The 16124-nt window shown below is 44.8% G+C and overlaps 1 protein-coding gene across 6 annotated transcripts in view; it reads right to left on the minus strand.

Moving 5' to 3' along the window:
* The window catches only part of SETX (senataxin), a 2451437-nt gene that overhangs the window by 831760 nt on the left and 1603553 nt on the right, over nucleotides 1-16124 (minus strand). For all 6 annotated transcript variants that reach the window (XM_044058409.1, XM_044058411.1, XM_044058407.1 and 3 more), the window contains one exon: nucleotides 720-832. In XM_044058409.1, the coding sequence (XP_043914344.1) occupies nucleotides 720-832 (113 nt within the window). The remainder of the gene's footprint in view (nucleotides 1-719; nucleotides 833-16124) is intronic.

The following is a 16124-nucleotide window of genomic DNA, read 5'->3' on the forward strand; positions in this document are numbered from 1 at the left end:
TTAATATGGATACAAGGTAGGCTACTGCGTCTGCAGTGATTTTACAGTAATCAGCTGGGAGGTTATCTATGGTTACAGCTGTCTCTGCGGCCCCAACTACACCCCAGACAGCCCAGGTTTGATAAGTGAACCAGATGCTGAAGACACTGATTGGGGAGGGTTGGACATGAATGGTTGATGCCAATCTGCCTACCTCAGGGTTAGGTGATATCAAAGTGCAAGAGCTCTACCCGGGAGAATTATGTAAGATTGAAACTCTTGAAAGCAGATATTCCTGGGAGCAGGAGCTCATCAAGGAGTGCACATGCTCTCTAGCTGAAACTATGGCTGAGACAAAGCAAAATAGCAGACAGGGGGCCAGTACAGCAGGGAATGCACATCACTGTCCAATCAGGAAGACTTAACAGGAGCACAATAAAACTTTCTTTTTCCCTACTAGATAACTGCCAAGTTCCCTAACTCCAAATGTATCTCCCTTTTCTGGTGTCCTGGGAAACGGAGGGCTCAGAGGAATAAATGTAAAAGCAGGAAATAGGGAGCTGATCATCATGGGGAGAACGAGTGGCCAAAAATAAACAAATAAACTTGGCGTCTTATTCAAACAAAATACATTTCCTCATACCTGTCATGTAGACAAAGCATCACATTCTTTATTTTACGTGAACATAAAATGCATTTTTGACAAAGCATACTGATATTAACAAACAGAAAAGCTTTACCTTTTCCTTGTCACTTCTAAACATAGCACGCTCTCGTGAAAGTTCATCCAATTTACGATCTAGCATATCTGATTTCTTCTGAATATCCTGGTCACCGTAGACTTGTGTCCTACCTGCTCATACATAAATGAAAGCAAGGAAAGGGCAAATAAATATGTTGTACATCAAAATAATTACTGATCACTGAAAAAATAAAAAATAATGTGAAATAATTTGCAAATATTTTCTATATAAATTTGCATCTTCTTCCATTAATGCATAATTTAATACCAGTTAAAATAATCCTGCAATTCGAAAAGTTTTCACAGGGGATAGCACTACTATTCATTGCAGCAAGTTCTGTTTATAAACAAGTAAATTCTTCAAGCGATCATCCTTAGAAAATGATAGTATAAAATTAAGAGTATAAAAAGTTCTACTAAAGGATTCTGTTTCAGTAAGAGACAGAATTTTTTTTTAATTTCTGCTAAATTATCTACACTGAATTAGCATGACATTCAGAAATTAGAAATTAAACATGTCATGCTGTTGTTTTCTGGCATTTAAAAAAAATAATTATATATTTTCTTGTACATATAACAACTTGTCCTCTTCCAAGCACAAGTTTTGGAATAATCATTTTTTATGTCTTGGATATCGGAGCCTTTAATTTGAATTAAATGAATTAAAGGCATCAAATGATTTCTAAAAAGCAAACAACTTATTCCAAGGGTTGATAAGCCCAGGAACTATCAATCTGGTAAAAGTGACACAAAAAAATATCAACAACCTCTTTTAATTCAACTTGATAATAACCACCTGGCAAACAAGCAAAAATAGCTGAAAGGTGAGTTTTAACTGACGAGTATGCCAACCCAGCATGGAGCAATTCACACAAATAAGACAGGACCATAGGAATCTCCACAGAAAGTGGATCCTGTTTACAAAATGCACTAGACAGAAAATCTCTTCCATTTTGACAAATAAGATTTCCTGGTAGTGGGTTTCCTGGCCTCTTGTAAAACCTGCAGCATGTCCTTAAGAAAAAAAAAAGGTGCCTAGAAGGGATCAAAACCCTATCACCTACAGTGTCAGATGAAGAGTGGACAAGTGCAGGATGGATGAAAGACCCTCTGTCTTGTGTGAGTAGGTCCACCCTGTGAGATAACCTGTGGTGATCTGCCTTTAGCAAGACGCAGAAGAAGTGGGAACCAATGTTGTCTGGGCTAATAGGAAGCCACCAACAAGATTTTGGGGAAGTCCTATTCTATCTTGAGCAGGACTCTCAGTATGAGAGGAAGGGGAGGGAAGGCATACAGAAACATCCCCTTCCAAGAAAAAGAGAGGGTATATACTTTATATGCCAGAGGACTTGGGATTCTGGTGCAAAAGAGAGAATGTTGCCTGTTCAGAGGGAAGGCAAAAAGATCTACCTGAGGAGTACCCTACTGGTGGACAATGTCCAGAAACACATTTCTGTGAAGCATCTACTCGTGAGTCTGTGTTATGGACCTGCTCTGAGTCTGCCACAAGGTTCTGTTATGAAGGAATATACACAGCTTGAAGAGTCACCTGATACTGGACAGCCAAATCCCAAACCTGAAGAGCTAGTCTGCGCAGGAGGTAAGACCAAGTCCCCCCTTGCTTGCTTGTTTAATTTATTTATTTAACATTTGGTTACCTGGAAAGTCTGACTTGCAATGAGCCATTTTTCAGCAGAGGCCCAGGGAGAAATGCTCCAGACATATGTCTTTGTATGACATCACTGTGGTATTGTCTGTAAAGATTTTGAGAGGCCCTGAAAAAACAGAGTATGGAAGGCCTGAAGAGCAAGGAGGAGAGCTGTGATCTCCTTGATGTTGATGTGGTCTGTCCTCTGATGAATGGGCCAAAGGTCCTGAACTTTTAGAGGGCCAAAAGAAGCCCCACACCCTGTGTCTGAGGCAGCTGAAAAAACTTCCTGACAGGGGAGTGGAGGCTGAAAAGGAAGCCCTGGGTTGAGAGACAGCAGATGCCTCTCCCACTGAAGCTCTAGTTTGAGGCATGGAAGAACTAGAAAGTCTAAAGGATGACAATGCTGAAGCCAGACTGACTTTAGGAACCACTGTAACTTCCTCATATGGAGTCTGGCTAGAGGAAGCATTAGAATGGTGGAAGCCATGAATCCCAGAGCCCTTAGAAACTCCCTGACTTTAAATAAGACTTGAGGAAGAATGGACTGAAAAAAGGCAATTAGAGTCAGTGACTTGGGTGGTGGCACGGAAGCCAGCATAGGATTGGTCTGGAGTCTGCAACCTACAAAAACATGATCCTGAGGAGGAGTCAGGAAGGATTTCTGGAAACATAACAAAAAATCTCTCTCCCAGTGAACTAAACACATTCCCATACCAAGTGGTTATTTAGACAAAATAAAACAGAAAGAACTTTCATAGATATAGAGGGTCTATATTACATAATCGAAGAGACACTTCTTCGAATATGTAATCATCGACCCCTAAACACCGAAATGTGAAAACCGCGAAGGGCCAAAACCGCTAATTTTTTCCTAAGGAAAAAAAATTCAGTTGGCCGTTCCCGGAGTTTACCCTTCACCCCAATGAAGAGCGATCTGGGAGTTGGTATATTTAGTTAGAGGGTGGTGTGGGGAGCACAGCCCCCCACGTCAGGGTGTGTGGGGGGCAAAGTCCCCCACAAATTACATTTGAAGTGTTTGTCTTGTTTCTATGGCCATGCAAATTTTTTCCCTAGGAAAAATTTGCGGGTTTGGCCGTTCACGGTTTTCGCATCTCTGTGTTTAGGGGCCAATGATTACATATTCGAAGAAGTGTCTCTTCAATTAGGTAATATAGACCCAATATATATTATTAAGAAGTTATGTACTCACCATAACGTTCCATGTGAGTTGTTCCATCTCACTTTCATTCTTTACTGATGGGTTCAGATCCGATCCATCGGCTCCGATACGGCCGTTTGCAAAGCTCAAGGTTTACCAGTAGCTCGAGACCAAGCCCTTTATCCCATGATGAACTGCTGGAATTACCTCAGATCTGTTTCCTGCGTGTACTATATCCATATAAGAGAACTACCCTCCCATAGAGAGGAAGAAGAATTGAGTAGCCAGGATGAGACCAGCCTCTAGGTCAACTATCAGCCAGGTGGGGGGGATGGAGGAAGGGACGTAAGAATGAAGGCGAAATGGAACTCACATGGAATGTTATGGTGAGTACATAACTTCTTAATGTGAAGTTGTTCAATCTCTCCATTCATTCTTTACTGATGGGTAGCGTCCCTAGCACCCTTAATCTTGGGTGGCTCATGGAAGTACATTCTTCAGGACCGTAGACCCAAAGGAAGCCCGGTCTCTGGAGACCTTATCAACTTTGTAATGAGTGATAAAGGTATGAGGTTTAGACCAAGTGGCTGCAGCACAAATGTTATCAAGGGGCAATTTGGCTTGGAATGCAGAAGATGTAGAAACTGCTCTGGTAGAGTGAGCTTTAATCTTGTGTAGTAAGGGCATATTAGCAACTGAATAAACAAAAGTGATACAATCAGATAGCCATTTAGAAAGCATTATTTTAGCCACTGGTCTACCTTTTCAGGCGTCAGAGAAAGACACAAAGAGCTGGTCTGATTTTCTAACATCTTTTGTTCTGTCCAAATAATATCAGAGTTGTCTGTGAACATCAAGTTTGTGCAGCATATACTCTAGTTTATTGGAATGGTTAGGGAAGAAGACTGGCAAACTCAATGACTTGGTTGATATTAGATTCTGAACAAACTTTGGGTAAAAAAGAGGTTTGTCCTAAGTGATACTCTATCAGCATGAAAAATCAAATAAGGAAGGCTGATAGATAAAGCCTGAAGCTCTGGCACTCTGCGGGCAGAAGTAGTAGGTACCAGAAAAATGGTTTTCCATGGTAAGAATTTGAGGTCACAAGATGATGCTGGTTCAAACGGGGGAAGAATTATACCAGACAGCATAAAGTTTAGATTCCAAGGAGAATAAGGAGTTTTCACTGGAGGCCTCATCTGGAAGGTCCCTTTGAGAAAGGCCTTGGACAATTTTGTGGGACATTCCATTTAGCCCGTCAACTCCGAGATGAAAGTTAGATATAGCAGCCAACTGGACCCGAACTGTTGTGGCTGCAGCTCCTTTATTAAAGATCATACTCAAGAATTCTAATATGGACGTCAAGGGGGCTTGATAAGAATCAATGTTCTGCTTAGAGGCCCAAATGGAGAATCTCTTCCACTTACTAAGATACAATCGTCTGGTGGACGGCTTATGGGAAGACAAAAGGATCTGCCTTGTCTCACTAGAAAGGTTGTGAGGCCTGGCTATGAGGGGAACTGGAGCAGCCAAGCTGTTAGCTTCAGTGACTGCAAGGAAGGATGGAGGTCCCCCGACGGATGTGTCAGAAGGTCCGGAACTGGGTCCAGAATCTATGGATCCTCCAAGAGATGATGATAATGTTGATGAAGAAATGGGAACCAAATCTGCCAAGGCCAATGAGGGGCTATAAGAATGATGGTCCCTCCCAGCAACTTTGATTTCTGTAGAAGTCTGGGTATTAGCAGGATTGGAGGGAATGCATAGAGGAGACCTGGGGCCAATCGTGTATGAGTGCGTCTCTCGGGGGGGTTCTCCCGGAGGCGGAAATCAGGGCAAAATAGCTTCTAAATTTTATGTTGATGTCACTGGCAAAACAAGATCGCCCTGCTCAGTTTGTCTGCTATGACATTGGATCTCCCTGGGATGCGCGTTGCCAACAGAAAGCGCTGGGAGGAGACAGCCCACTGCCAAACTCTGAAGGCTTCTCAGCAAAGGGGGTAAGACTTGGTCCTGCCTTGCTTGTTCAAGTACCAGACTACTGACATATTGTCTGTCTGAATTGCAATCATCCCTAGAGGAAGAGAGTCCTGGAAGTACTGCAATGCCACAAGTACTGATCTGATCTCCAGAACATTGACATGCAGATGTGACTCTTGATCCGTCCATGTGCCTTGGGCAGTCTTTCCCTGAAAATGCACCCCCACCCTATCAGGGAAGCATCTGTGGTCACAGTGGCTACTGGAGGGGGTAGTACAAAGGGGCATCCTATGGTTACATGAAGAGACGTCAACCAGCACTGGAGATCTCTCCTGTAAGAGTTCGTAATTAAAATCATGTGATTCATTGGAAGTTCCTGATAACACAATTGAGTGAACAGCAGCCATTGAAGAATCCGCATATGCATCCTTGCTAATGGTATGGCTAAGATTGCTGCAGCCATCAAACATAATACTTTTAAAACTTCTGCGGCTGGTGCTCTGTCTTTCGATACCAATGCGCTGACATGCTGGTGAAGAAGAAAGACCCTCTTGATTGGTAGTCACAGAGTGGTGGTTAAAGTGTCTAACTCTGCCCCTATAAAGACGATATGCTGCGATGGCAACAAGGCAGAGTTTTCTGAGTTGACTGTAATGCCCAAGTGATTGCAGAGTGTCAGAGTGTATTCCCTTGCCTGAATCAGTTGATGCCTGGTGGTGGAGGTAAGGAGCCAATAGTCTAGTTATGGAAACACCTGGAATCCTAGACGCCTCAGGTGAGCCTTGACCACTGCCATGCATTTGGTGAACACTCTGGGGGCTGTAGTGAGACCAAAGGACAGGGCTCGGAATTGATAATGATTGGCTCCCAGCTGGAATCACAGTTGATGTCTGGATGGCCTGAACATTTTTATGTGGTAGTACGATCCAACTGTCCTTCCCTAAAAAGGGAAGTATAGACTGTAGCGTGACCATCCGGAACTTCTTTTTCTTCACAAATTGGTTGAGTCTGCTGAGGTCCAAAATGGGTCTCCAGTCCCCTGTTTTTTTTGGAACCAAAAAGAATCTTGAGTAAGTTCCGGATCCTATTTGGTCTGCTAGGACTGGCTGGATGACTCTTATCTAGCAACTTCTGGACCGCTATAGTTGCTTGTTTCCTGTTAACTGGGTGGAACGTCGAGGATTCTCCTTGTGGGTGGAGAGGAGAACGGTATGAAATACCCTCTGGAAATAACACTTTGTACCCAGCTGTCGTTTGTTATATCTTGCCAGGCATCTGGGTACAAAGATAAGCGACCCCCGACTACCTCCAGAGCAGGACAGTCGGGCCTTCTTTCAGGAGCGCTGACAGGGTTGACCAGAGAAGTGATCTCTGTCACCCTGGTGTTGCGGACCCCCTCTGCCGTGAGTGCGGCATCTTCCATTATTACCCCCTCCTCTGCCACTAGAGGGGGGTTCACCACGTGTGTCCTGAAAGGCTCCTTGGGCTTTTCGTAACTGCATTTTTCCTCCCCTTTGGCCCTTAGGGTAAGGCTGAGTAGGGGTGGAAAAACAGACTCTGAAGGCAGACAGAGTCTTTCCCTCCTGCTCACACCTGGTCAAAGTTTCTTTCACTTTAGGCCCAAAGAGAGATGAGCCATCAAAAGGGGTGTTCACAAATGAAGACTTAAAGTGCTCCGTGAAGGAACACAACCGCATCCAGGAATGTCTTCTTAGAGCAATTCCTGTACCCGCTGCCCTACTCGTCCCATCAGCTGCATATGATATGAGACGCATGGATGAGTTTCACAATGGAATTTAGGGTAGCAAGCTGGACGGCAACTTTGCCGGAAGCCCCTGCAGCTACAGCACCCTGAAGAGTATCTCTCAGCTCCTTAAGGAGATCTGTTTGCAGTCTGGTGAAATAGGTCAAATACTTCAGTGATCAGAGTGTAAAAGTCGCTGAACTAAACATATGTTTCCCATATCTATTCATGATCCTGGACACTCTGTTAGGAGTAAGGAAAGACGAGGAAGTCTCAGACATTTCCTTTTTGATGGCCGCCGCCACCACCACCACGGCATCAACAGGGACTCCTTTGGACAAAAAGGATTTATCTACGGGAGCAGAAATAAACTTATTAGGCCTCCAAGGGACAGACTCCATGGACTTTTGTGACTCCCACGCCCTCCAAGAGATCAGCTGCATGAGCTCATCGAAGGGAGGAGACACCCAAGAGGTGGAAGGTTGAGACCCAAAAGCCTTCAGGAGAACTGACTTGTCCTCAGTAGGGCTTTTGGACTGTCAATCACCCCTCTGCCTAAGGATCTCGAGCATCTCCACAAAGGAGATATCCTCAGAGGGGGATCGTGGGGACCCTTCTGACTCATCCAAGTCAATGTCAGATGTCAAAGACTCTTGTGGGGAGTCCAAGTATCTCCTCTTGCACAATCTCTTCCTGGGGATCTCTTCAGTGGGAGCCTCTGGGGAGGTCTCAGAAGAGCAGGGGGCGCCCTGTAGGGCTACCTGAGGCTCAGGGTCTCTAGACTTAGCCTGGACGATGGTGGCAGAAGTGGACACAGGCACTTTGGGGGAAGAAGACGCCAGACCTGGTGTCGAGAATGTCTTTGGGGACAAGGCTCTCCTCATGGCTTCGAAGGCATTACGGCTCTGAGGAGGAGGAGTCGACGGACCTGAAGGAACTGCCAGCCCCTCCTGCACCAAGGCCGTGGGCTCCAAGCCGGAGGTAGGAGCCGAGCCCATCCGAGCCGAGACCTTGAGAGGAAGAGTTGGCACCAAGTCGGTGTGACTATCCTCTCTGGACCCGACAGGAGAGTGTCGGCTCCTGGAGTCCCCGATCATTGCCGAGGATGTTGCAGTAGATGGAACCGAGGACACCAAAGCAGGTCTCGGCTCCAAAGGCTCCACAATCAGCAGGTCGGCCCCCTCTGGCTCCGAAGGTCCGGTACGGCTCGGAGGAGGAGCAGTCAAATCCGGGGTGGTGGTCTTTGGTTCCGATGCTAAGGTCGGAGCCGACAACAATTTAGCAAGGCCTGGTGCCCGTAAGGGCTTCTGCACCAATCGGTCCATATCCAAATCCAAGAAGCTGACAGAAGACAGTACAGTTGTGTACACTTACCATAAATGTAGATGTTCGAGTGTATTCACTTTTGCAGTCATTACACTTGGGTAATCTGCTGGCAGGTTGCCCTCAGTCGGCCTGAATAACAAAGTCTTGGGTCCTGCGTCGGTTGCCGTCTCCTCTTCCATGATGTCAGGTCGTCAGGGGTACAAAACATGTAGCAGACACCATTTTATTCAGTTTTTCTTGCCCCAGATGTCAGGTGCCCCCCAAATGGGGAGCAAAGATATATATATAAGTAAACAGTAAATATATAAATACACTTTTAGAAACATAAACTTTACCTTCAACTAAAAGCAAATACACCACAAAGGCTTTTGAGTATAGTGAAGGAAAGAAAAGGTATAGAAAGGGGGATGGCGGGTGGGTAACCAGGACTGCAACAGTGAATACACTAGAACATCTACATTTATGGTAAGTGTACACAACTGTACTATGTTCTTCGTGTTTCACTGTTGCAGTCATTACATTTGGGTAGAATCCCAAAGCTATGGATGGGAGGATGGAACTAAACAGCATTAGGAGTGGCTAGAAGGCCCTGCAGGACTGCAGTGGCAAAGCCTGCCCTGGATTTGGAGAAGAGAGGTAAATGATAATGCTTTGTGAAGGTATGAACAGAGCTCCAAGTAGCAGCTTCTAGAATGTCTTTGGTTGGAACCCCTCTGAGAAAAACTGCTGAAGTAGAGGCAGCCCTGGTGGAATGTGATCTGATCCCCTTGGGCTCCGGTTTACCATGGTGCAAATAGCAGAAACGAATGCAGTGGCTTATCCATTTAGAAATGGTCTGCTTTGATATAGCCTTCCCCTCTGACCCTGCAGCAAATGCTACCAGTAGTTGCTCAGACTTTCTTAGAGATTTGGTCCTATTTAGGCAGAATCTTAGTTGTCTGTGTACATCCAATGAATGCAAAATCCGCTCCCCCTTGTTCTGCGGATTTGGGTAAAATGTTGTCAGGTGAATGGTATGGTTAAGAGCCACACTGGATACCACCTTAGGCATAAAAGAAGGATTGGTCCTGAGGGACACCCTGCCCGGGAAAAATATAACAAAAGGCTCCACAATGCCATGAGAGCCTGTAATTCTGAAACCCTTCTTGCTGAAGTGACTGCTAAAAGAAAAGCTGTTTTCAAGATAAAAATGTTATATCTGCAGTAGCTGCTGGTTCAAAAGGAGGCAGGGTGAGTTTTTCCAGCACAAAATTTAGGTCCCATGCAGGAGTTGGTGCTCTTCTGGGAGGCCTTAAATATTTGGCCCCTCTAAGATACGGTTTAAGCAGAGGATGAGAAAAGAGGGGAGGCTCTGTGTTATAATGAGCCAAGATGGCAAATGCATGGATTTTTATTGAAGAAAAAGATAGGCCCTTGTCAAGCATCTCAGTCAAATATTGTAAAATCTGAGGAATATTGGGCTTTGCTGTGTCTATTCCTTGTGCTTGGTTCCAAGCACAGAATCTCTTCCATTTATCAGCATAAGATTTTCTAGTACTAGGCCTTCTGGCTTCCAAAATGACATCCACCACAGATTTACAGAGAGGTGTTGTTTGAATAATTAGTTGATTAGCCATGCTGCTAGACTCAGAGTTTGGAGCTGAGTGTGCAAAATTTGATAGTTCTTCTGAGACAGTAGATGAGGTATTTGAGGCAAGTAACATGGAGGAAGGGGAGACATATTCCTTAGAAGCGGGTACCTGTGCTGGCAGGGCCAGTCCAGAGCAATTAGGATCATTTTTGTTTTTTCCTGTTTGACTTTGAGTAAAACCTTGGACAGTAGAGGCAGAGGGGGAAAGGCATAGACTGACAGGTTTTTCCAACTGAAGGATAGAGCATCCACTTTCCATGCTTTTTTGTGATGAGTTCTTGTGCAGAATTTGTCCAACTGATAATTTTGGGGAGAGGCAAATAGATCTATGTCTGGGCTCCCCCGTTTCTGTGTTAACATGCTGAATATTTGTGGATCCAGTTTACATTCATGTGGGTCCATTAAGATTTCTGCTTAGGTCGTCTGCCAGAAATTGAGCTTGAAGATGTATTTGGTAAGTCAAGGCTGTGTTCCACAAAGCCATGGCTAGTTTGCAAAGGGGGTAGGAATGTGTACCCCCCTGCTTGTTTATGTACCACATAACTGTGGTGTTGTCCGTCTTTATCAGTAGTTGTCCTGGATGAAGCAAGTCCTTGAAGGTTCTCAGAGCATCCTGAACAGCTAGCATCTCTGTTTGGTTGATATGCAGATGCATTTCGTTTGGGCTCCATTTGCCCTGAATGCATCTCCCTGCCAGGTGGGCCCCCCAAGCATAATCTGATGCGTCTGTAGTTAGGGTTTGGGTGGCAGGGGGTACAGTGAATGACAGTCCCTTGTTTTCGTGACATGTCTCTGCCCACCAAAGGAACTCTTGTTGTAGGCATGGAATGAGAGGAATCATTGTTTCCAGGCTGCGACAATGTTGACTCCATAAACTTTTTAGGTACCATTGAAGTTTTCTCATATGCAGTCTCGCATATGGAATTAGTAGAATGCAGGATGCCATGAACCCCAAAGCCTGCAGAATTTGTCTTGCAGATAGCTGGATTTTTGTTGCCAGTTGTTTGAAATATGTTGTCAGTTGCCTTTGTTTGTCTGGCGTGAGGGTAAGCCATCTGGTCAGTTGCTTACACGCAGGAATGTAATTATTTGTGAGGGTACCAGTTGTGATTTCTTTTCGTTTATGGTGTACCCTAGGCATGCTAGAAGCCTTTTTACAAATGCCAGATGTTGTAGAAGAGTGTCCTTGTCCTCTGCTTGAATGAGACAGTCGCCCAGATAAGGATAGATTTGTATGCTTCTTTGTCTGCAGAATGCAATTACTGGTGCCAGGCACTTTCTAAAGACCCTGGGCACAGTAGATAAGCCAAAGGGCAGTGCAGAGAATTGGTAATGCAAAAAAACTGCTTTGAAGCGGAGGTATCTTCTGCAGGATTCCTTTATTGGGATATGCCGGTATGCCGCTTTTAAGTCAAGAGTTACTAACCAAGCATTCCTGCCTAGCATAGGCAGTAGCTGTTTTAAAGTCAGCATTTTGAATTCTGGAATGTCCACGAACATGTTCAAAATCGATAAGTCCAGTATTGGACGCCATAAATTGTCTTTTCTGGGTACCAGGAAAAGTCTTGAATAAAAACCTTGTCCTTTTTCCTTTTCTGGTACCAGATGAATAGCCCCCATATCTATGAGGGACCTGACTTGTTTCTGGGCCTCTGCCCACTGGTTTTGTGGCAGATCTGGCCATCTGTTTGGAATTGGCAAAGTATGGAAATGAAATCTGTACCCCTGGGATACTATGTTTAATACCCACTTGTCCTGGGTAATTACCTGCCAATTTTGAGCATGAAGTGCTAGTTTTCCCCCCAAGCGGGCTGTCAAAAGATAAGTGCTTGGTGAGGGTAGAGGAAAGTCATTGAGACTGCTTACTATAGGGTTGTGCTTTGTTTCCTCCAGATTTGGAGGTGGAGGTACCCCGTTGCTTTGACCTGTAAGAACTCTGTGATTGGTATCGGGAGCCTTTTGAGCACCTGGATTTGCCCTGAGTGGCTCTGTTGGACACAGGAAAGGACCAATTTTTAGTAGGCCAATGCCTACTGAAGCTGGGTGGCTGCACTTGCAAGAAATCTTTTACAGTCTGCATAGATTTAGCTGTGTCTTCCATTTTCTTTAAAACCTCTTCTGCCTTACTGCCAAACAGAGTATCATGCTGCAAAGGGGCATCCAACAATTTAGCTTTAACATGAACAGGCAGAGTTTGCTCCTTGAGCCAGGCATGCCTTATAATCACAGATCCAGTAATGGCGGCCCTACAAGAGGCCTCCAAGGAATCAAAACCACATTGCAAAGTATGCTTTCCAACCTGTTCTGCTGAATGCAATAATTCCTGTAACTCTATTTTTCACACAATCAGAAATCAACATAATTTTCTGTTTCAGTAAGCCCATAACATGCTGTTGATATTTAAGCATATGAAACTGGCAGTTTAAAGCCCTAATTGCCAAGGTTGCAGATGTATAAACCTTCTTACCCCATCTATCCAGCGCCCTGGAATCTCTATCAGAAGGGGTAGGACTTTTGGCTGTAGAGGCTTTTACACCTTTACACCTGAGACAGTAGATGAGGTATTTGAGGCAAGTAACATGGAGGAAGGGGAGACATATTCCTTAGAAGCGGGTACCTGTGCTGGCAGGGCCAGTCCAGAGCAATTAGGATCATTTTTGTTTTTTCCTGTTTGACTTTGAGTAAAACCTTGGACAGTAGAGGCAGAGGGGGAAAGGCATAGACTGACAGGTTTTTCCAACTGAAGGATAGAGCATCCACTTTCCATGCTTTTTTTGTGATGAGTTCTTGTGCAGAATTTGTCCAACTGATAATTTTGGGGAGAGGCAAATAGATCTATGTCTGGGCTCCCCCGTTTCTGTGTTAACATGCTGAATATTTGTGGATCCAGTTTACATTCATGTGGGTCCATTAAGATTTCTGCTTAGGTCGTCTGCCAGAAATTGAGCTTGAAGATGTATTTGGTAAGTCAAGGCTGTGTTCCACAAAACCATGGCTAGTTGCAAAGGGGGTAGGAATGTGTACCCCCCTGCTTGTTTATGTACCACATAACTGTGGTGTTGTCCGTCTTTATCAGTAGTTGTCCTGGATGAAGCAAGTCCTTGAAGGTTCTCAGAGCATCCTGAACAGCTAGCATCTCTGTTTGGTTGATATGCAGATGCATTTCGTTTGGGCTCCATTTGCCCTGAATGCATCTCCCTGCCAGGTGGGCCCCCCAAGCATAATCTGATGCGTCTGTAGTTAGGGTTTGGGTGGCAGGGGGTACAGTGAATGACAGTCCCTTGTTTTCGTGACATGTCTCTGCCCACCAAAGGAACTCTTGTTGTAGGCATGGAATGAGAGGAATCATTGTTTCCAGGCTGCGACAATGTTGACTCCATAAACTTTTTAGGTACCATTGAAGTTTTCTCATATGCAGTCTCGCATATGGAATTAGTAGAATGCAGGATGCCATGAACCCCAAAGCCTGCAGAATTTGTCTTGCAGATAGCTGGATTTTTGTTGCCAGTTGTTTGAAATATGTTGTCAGTTGCCTTTGTTTGTCTGGCGTGAGGGTAAGCCATCTGGTCAGTTGCTTACACGCAGGAATGTAATTATTTGTGAGGGTACCAGTTGTGATTTCTTTTCGTTTATGGTGTACCCTAGGCATGCTAGAAGCCTTTTTACAAATGCCAGATGTTGTAGAAGAGTGTCCTTGTCCTCTGCTTGAATGAGACAGTCGCCCAGATAAGGATAGATTTGTATGCTTCTTTGTCTGCAGAATGCAATTACTGGTGCCAGGCACTTTCTAAAGACCCTGGGCACAGTAGATAAGCCAAAGGGCAGTGCAGAGAATTGGTAATGCAAAAAAACTGCTTTGAAGCGGAGGTATCTTCTGCAGGATTCCCTTATTGGGATATGCCGGTATGCCGCTTTTAAGTCTAGAGTTACTAACCAAGCATTCCTGCCTAGCATAGGCAGTAGCTGTTTTAAAGTCAGCATTTTGAATTCTGGAATGTCCACGAACATGTTCAAAATCGATAAGTCCAGTATTGGACGCCATAAATTGTCTTTTCTGGGTACCAGGAAAAGTCTTGAATAAAAACCTTGTCCTTTTTCCTTTTCTGGTACCAGATGAATAGCCCCCATATCTATGAGGGACCTGACTTGTTTCTGGGCCTCTGCCCACTGGTTTTGTGGCAGATCTGGCCATCTGTTTGGAATTGGCAAAGTATGGAAATGAAATCTGTACCCCTGGGATACTATGTTTAATACCCACTTGTCCTGGGTAATTACCTGCCAATTTTGAGCATGAAGTGCTAGTTTTCCCCCCAAGCGGGCTGCCAAAAGATAAGTGCTTGGTGAGGGTAGAGGAAAGTCATTGAGACTGCTTACTATAGGGTTGTGCTTTGTTTCCTCCAGATTTGGAGGTGGAGGTACCCCATTGCTTTGACCTGTAAGAACTCTGTGATTGGTATCGGGAGCCTTTTGAGCACCTGGATTTGCCCTGAGTGGCTCTGTTGGACACAGGAAAGGACCAAATTTTAGTAGGCCAGTGCCTACTGAAGCTGGGTGGCTGCACTTGCAAGAAATCTTTTACAGTCTGCATAGATTTAGCTGTGTCTTCCATTTTCTTTAAAACCTCTTCTGCCTTACTGCCAAACAGAGTATCATGCTGCAAAGGGGCATCCAACAATTTAGCTTTAACATGAACAGGCAGAGTTTGCTCCTTGAGCCAGGCATGCCTTATAATCACAGATCCAGTAATGGCGGCCCTACAAGAGGCCTCAAAGGAATCAAAACCACATTGCAAAGTATGCTTTCCAACCTGTTCTGCTGAATGCAATAATTCCTGTAACTCTATTTTTCACACAATCAGAAATCAACATAATTTTCTGTTTCAGTAAGCCCATAACATGCTGTTGATATTTAAGCATATGAAACTGGCAGTTTAAAGCCCTAATTGCCAAGGTTGCAGATGTATAAACCTTCTTACCCCATCTATCCAGCGCCCTGGAATCTCTATCAGAAGGGGTAGGACTTTTGGCTGTAGAGGCTTTTACACCTTTGGGACCCTGAGAAATAGTTTCAGGGTCAGCAGCAGGATTTTTGAAAATAAATTTGTGGGAGTCAGGAACCCTGTAATATCTGTCTGTCTTACTAGGAGCTGGAGGCAGGGAATCAGGAGCCATGCTCGATTCCGAGAACACATCATCAACAATGTCTAATACAGGAGGGTATTGCCAAAGGCCTATGCTGAGGAAGAAGAAGGAAATCTCCAAGTCTCTTTTTTGACTCAGAGAAGTCCTGACTCTCCCAGTGAAAATGTTCCCTTAAAGTATGCAAGGTCTCTCCAAAAGAGTAATCCTCAGGAGGAGATGCAGATGAGATGGATTCCTCTGCATCAGAATCCTCATAGGGTGGAATAGAAAATTCCTGAACAGAAGAGGAATCAGAAGAAATGGAAACCTGATATGAAGATTCATAATCAGTGCCTTGCCTAGGCCTCTTAGCAGGGGGGGGGTTGGGAACCCCTGATCAAGGTAATTAAATCCTCAGCCATTTTGATCATCTGCTTTTTAGGCATAGAGGCCTGAGCACGTGGCTCATGCGTCGGTTTTTTAGACATAGAAGTTGTTTTTGACCTTGTTTTTGTTGCTGGCGTCGGTTTAATATAAAAATGTTGAGGCCTGAAAACACCCTCAGAAGCCAGTGCCTGCTCAGCGGCTCCGGACCCATCTAAGGGAGAGACATCCGCGGTTCAATACTCTGAGAAACTCGCGGCATACCGGACTCCGAATGGGTCTCGGTAGAGGCCTGTGACTCAAAAGTAGTGGGTATCAGGGGCTGCGAAGTCACCTCAATGAGTACCGGCGCACCAGCTACTGGCTTAGGAAAAGCTTCGTTGTCAGTTTTGGACCTCGACGGTCTGTC

This window comes from Protopterus annectens, chromosome 16.part0 (assembly GCF_019279795.1).
Source record: "Protopterus annectens isolate FY-2018-M chromosome 16.part0, PAN1.0, whole genome shotgun sequence".
Classification (NCBI taxonomy): domain Eukaryota; kingdom Metazoa; phylum Chordata; order Ceratodontiformes; family Protopteridae; genus Protopterus; species Protopterus annectens.